Here is a 4,291-nt window from a genome sequence, read left to right on the forward strand (position 1 = left end):
CTCTCTGTGCATTCTAACGCTGGGTGTTTGTGTGTGTGTTATGCCTACGGGTTCTGGGCTGTCCTGGGTAGTTCCTGCGTCACCTCGGCGCCCGGCCAGCCTGTACTGTTGGATGTGTGTGTATGTGTGTATGTTGTTATGCATCATCCCTATGGAGACGGCACAACCCTGACAGCTTTAAGAAGAGGGGAAGGTGCCTGGAGATGGTTCACTCTGCCTCTCGCTCTCCTGACCAGTGCTCGCTTTATATACTACTGCTAAATTTAGGACATTTACTCGCGTTACGATTCTCATCCTGAACGAGTTTCCTGAGCCCACTGCAATTGGTTCAAGTTCTCGGCTAACTCGCTGATGTTCTACCAATCGCAGGCATCCGCCGCACAACTTAAAACCAGTACTTAATCCGAGCTCGCACCGTCCCTCTGCTCTAAAACTTTGCCGGAGACTCTTATACAAGTGGCGTGCCCAGACCAACTTTCATGCAAACTTAAGAGAAACTTTTGAGTGGAGTTTGAGAGGCAGAGATGGCAATGAGCGGTACGATCTTACCGTCCATTTCTACATTTGCAACTCCCAAGATGTGGGACAGGCAAGACTATTGCAACGTAAGTAAAGTTTTAACAAACTTTTTTACAACAGCCGGTGCACTGGAAGTGATGTAAACACACGCTTCTCTCCTGATTTAAACACTAATTAAATGCAGTGATTTAACATATATTAAAGATTCTTAAGACTTTTTAAAAAAACTTTGCAAAAAACTTTTTTTTGTCTCTTAATTCATTTTTGTACAGAAATGGAAAAACGACCCGGGAGCCAAACAGCCTCAGAGCCACTGCCCAATGACGGAATTCATGCAGTATTTGGAGAATTTCACACGGGGCAGTGATGCCGATGATGACCTGAGTTTGCTGGATGTGGACTTTATTTTGTCGAACACAATGCGCACCGATTCTGCCGGCACCTTGGACTATCCCCTGCCCGGCCAGGAAGCCGGCCAATTTTACCAGAAGAGCGACTCTCTCGCCTATAACATGCCCGAGGCCGGGGACCCTCCAGCCTACAGTATGATGGCCGAGCTCCTGGGCTGTGACACGGACTACTGCCCGGCCAACGCCGTCCAGGGCCGCTTCTTGCTCACCCCCGCCTTCCCCAGCGAGGACTTCGCCAAGGTCCCCAAGAGCGAGCCGGGCATGGAGGGCTACGGGCAGGCGATGGGCATGGTGCCAAGCCCTGCCTGCCTCCGGATCAAACGGGAGGACACCGTGTCGTGCATGGTAGCTTCTTACAGCGAGCAGCAGCGGCTGAGCAGCTCCCCGCACGCCGGGGGCAACGTTACCCCGCCGCTCAGCCCCGGGGACCTGATGAACTCGGAGTGCCAACAGGCGCAGCTGCTGTGCCACCCCGGCCTGCCCTACCAGCCCGGCTACCCCTTCGCCCACCCGCCCATGCACTATCCCAACCAGTACGGCCTCTTCGACGACTCGGTCGGTCTGCAGCCTTCCCCTCCCCAGAGGGTCATGCTGACACCCCCTTCCTCGCCGCTCGAACTGCTGGACAGCAAGCCCAAGAGAGGCCGGCGGTCGTGGCCCAGGAAGAGGACGGCCACCCACACCTGTACCTACGCCGGCTGCGGGAAGACCTACACCAAGAGCTCTCACCTGAAAGCCCACCTCAGAACACACACAGGTAAGGGCAGCCCTCCTCCCCCCGCACACCTGTATGACACTTCTAAACGCAGCGCAAAAGTCGTCTCTTTGGAAATTCAGTAAAGAAAGAACATGCATTTGTATAGCACCTTTCAGGATGTCCCAAAGCGCTTTACAACCAATGAAGTACTTTTTGAAGTGTAGTCACTGTTGTAATTCAGTACAGTTTAATTGCACATCACTGCTTAAATGTAAATCTGCAATGCTGTTTGATATTGACTGCAGGGATTTGTAGGTGTGCAATTTTTTTTCTTCTTTGCAGTTTATTGTGTGTGTTTTAAGTAGGTTCTCTTGTCTCTCTCCAGGTGAGAAACCCTATCACTGCACTTGGGAAGGATGTGGCTGGAAATTCGCCCGTTCGGACGAGCTGACCCGTCACTACCGCAAACACACGGGCCACCGACCCTTTCAGTGCCACATGTGCGAGAGAGCCTTCTCCCGATCCGACCACCTCGCCCTGCACATGAAGAGACACATCTGAAAACAAAACAACCCCAGAGACTTTTTCCAAAAAACATTTGTTTTTAAAGTTAAAATATTTACAAAAATGTGTCTTTTTTCACCACCAAAGACAACTATTTAATAACACACCAACGATGAGAGAGAGACTGATCATTCCATTGGGGATCTGTAGCTGGTACTACCCCTGGAGACAGGCTGCGAAGGAGCTGATGGCAGACAAGGTGGGCGAGTTGGAACAGGGGAAGGAGACTGAGAGAGCGGGATATGGGCATCTCGAACTGCCAACGCACCAGGGACATTGTGGGGAAAATCCACACAAACTGTTGTTAAAAGGCACGTGTCCCTGCACTCACTGCGTAAATTAATTGGTTATACAGACAGGGTAAAACATGCATACAGCTTATATGGCGTGTTTACTGCTAGATTCTTCAATGCTAGACAAAACAAGTCCTGCCATTTGTTTGAAAGGGGACGAGGTTACAGAAAGTTACCGATCACGTTGTTGTAATTGAGAGAATTCAGTTGATGTATTGAACTCGGCTCATCTCACTGCCCACAGTTGTAGTCTTGTAATAAGCTTCGGAACGAATTTATCTTATTTTTATTAATTGTGTCCTGGTTTTTTTTTTTGAGTTGAATTGACCGATGGGTCCGAGCGAATGTTGAGTTTTTCCGACGACAACCGGATGATGTTCGCCCCCCGACTTCACTCCGGCATAGAGCACAATGATTCCCAGCGTATCCGAGGTGCAATAATAACAAACATTCATGTCTGTTCCATCTCCGAGTTACACTATACAGGGCTAGATGTCTTGTAATTAATAATTGTATTTTCCTGCCTAGAAGTATATATTATTTTGTATTAAAAATTATTGTATTATTATGTAAATATAAAGAGACTGGACGAATTTCAACTCTGCCTATCTTGTGTATTTTTTTAAAGAGTATCGAATACTTCATTTCACATTTATATATCAAATCTTTTCAGTACAGCAGGCATACAAAGTTTTCCATCACTACACTGAGATATCTAAGCTCCTAATTCATGTAATTGTAGATATAAATAAAGATTAGACTTAAATTTGCAGGGCTATGGGGAAAGAGCAGGGGAGTGAGACTAATTGGAGAGCTCTGTCAAAGGGCCAGCACAGGCACGATGGGCCGAATGGCCTCCTTGGGTGCTGTATCATTCTGTGAAATCCACAAGGACATTTACAGTCAGCAGGTCGGCTGATTGATTTCTACCCATTTGGTTCCGTAAGACAGCATTTAGCTCGACAATAACGTGCAGAGGAGAGAATGAGGGCGCAAGGACCTCGGCACTCACTGAAGATGATTTTTTTTAAAGACCTTGTTTTAAAACTCAAGGGTTAATGGCTCTCGCGGTTGCTAATGTTTTCCAGCTGATGCAGAGGGATGCCCGGAGTTTGCGGGTTTTTTGTTCATCTAAATGCAAACTGAAACGGGCTAATTACACAGAAGGAAATGAGAAGTCTGCCCCCATCATCTCACTCAACAGATACTAAACAGCGAGTTCAAGGGGGCAGAAAATCGACGGATTTCTAAATTTAAAAAGCAGTTTCAAATCAGCGCCAGTGGCCTCCCCATCTACTCTTTAACTCGACTGTCCCATAAACTAACCAATTATTACTGCCCAGCCAAATGGACTGGAAATCATAGGGTTCAAAAACCAGGACAGAAATAATTCAGACCGACATACTGTATAAAGGTAGATAAGGGCTTCCTATGAAATGGGTTGTGGATGAGGTTCAAAATCGAATGGACTTGAAAAAGGTTCGAAGTTGCCATGTGTTTATTTTCCTCTTAGCAAAATAAATTAAAATGATATATCTCCCGGACTGGTTTAAAGACAAGTTATAAATAGCACGTTTGTGGCAGAGACTCACTAAACTCCTAAAAAAAACGGTTTACAAAACACATTCCCCGCCTCTCGGCAATATCTCTCAGTCGAAATGTAACTTTTATCTCTCAGATTTGTTTTTTTCCACTGGTGTGAAAGTGCGGAGAAGTTATTGTGAACCTTTCACTCCCACTTTATCACAATCCCCATCTGTAGGTGTTGTCAGAGGGGAGGGGAGCCGACCGAGTGAGAGCAAACTCCA

The 4,291-nt window shown here is 47.0% G+C and overlaps 1 protein-coding gene across 1 annotated transcript; it reads left to right on the plus strand.

Moving 5' to 3' along the window:
* The first annotated feature begins 209 nt into the window (after positions 1-209).
* On the plus strand, positions 210-3,082 carry LOC147108401 (Krueppel-like factor 2). The gene is made up of 3 exons (XM_086004990.1): positions 210-605; positions 792-1,686; positions 2,012-3,082. Exons 1-3 carry the CDS (start codon positions 525-527, stop codon positions 2,185-2,187), a joined length of 1,152 nt encoding a protein of 383 aa, XP_085861116.1. The 5' UTR covers positions 210-524; the 3' UTR covers positions 2,188-3,082.
* The last annotated feature ends 1,209 nt before the right edge of the window (positions 3,083-4,291 follow it).

Source organism: Somniosus microcephalus, chromosome 13 (assembly GCF_052327205.1).
Source record: "Somniosus microcephalus isolate GS21.2 chromosome 13, FLI_Smic_1.0, whole genome shotgun sequence".
NCBI lineage: Eukaryota > Metazoa > Chordata > Chondrichthyes > Squaliformes > Somniosidae > Somniosus > Somniosus microcephalus.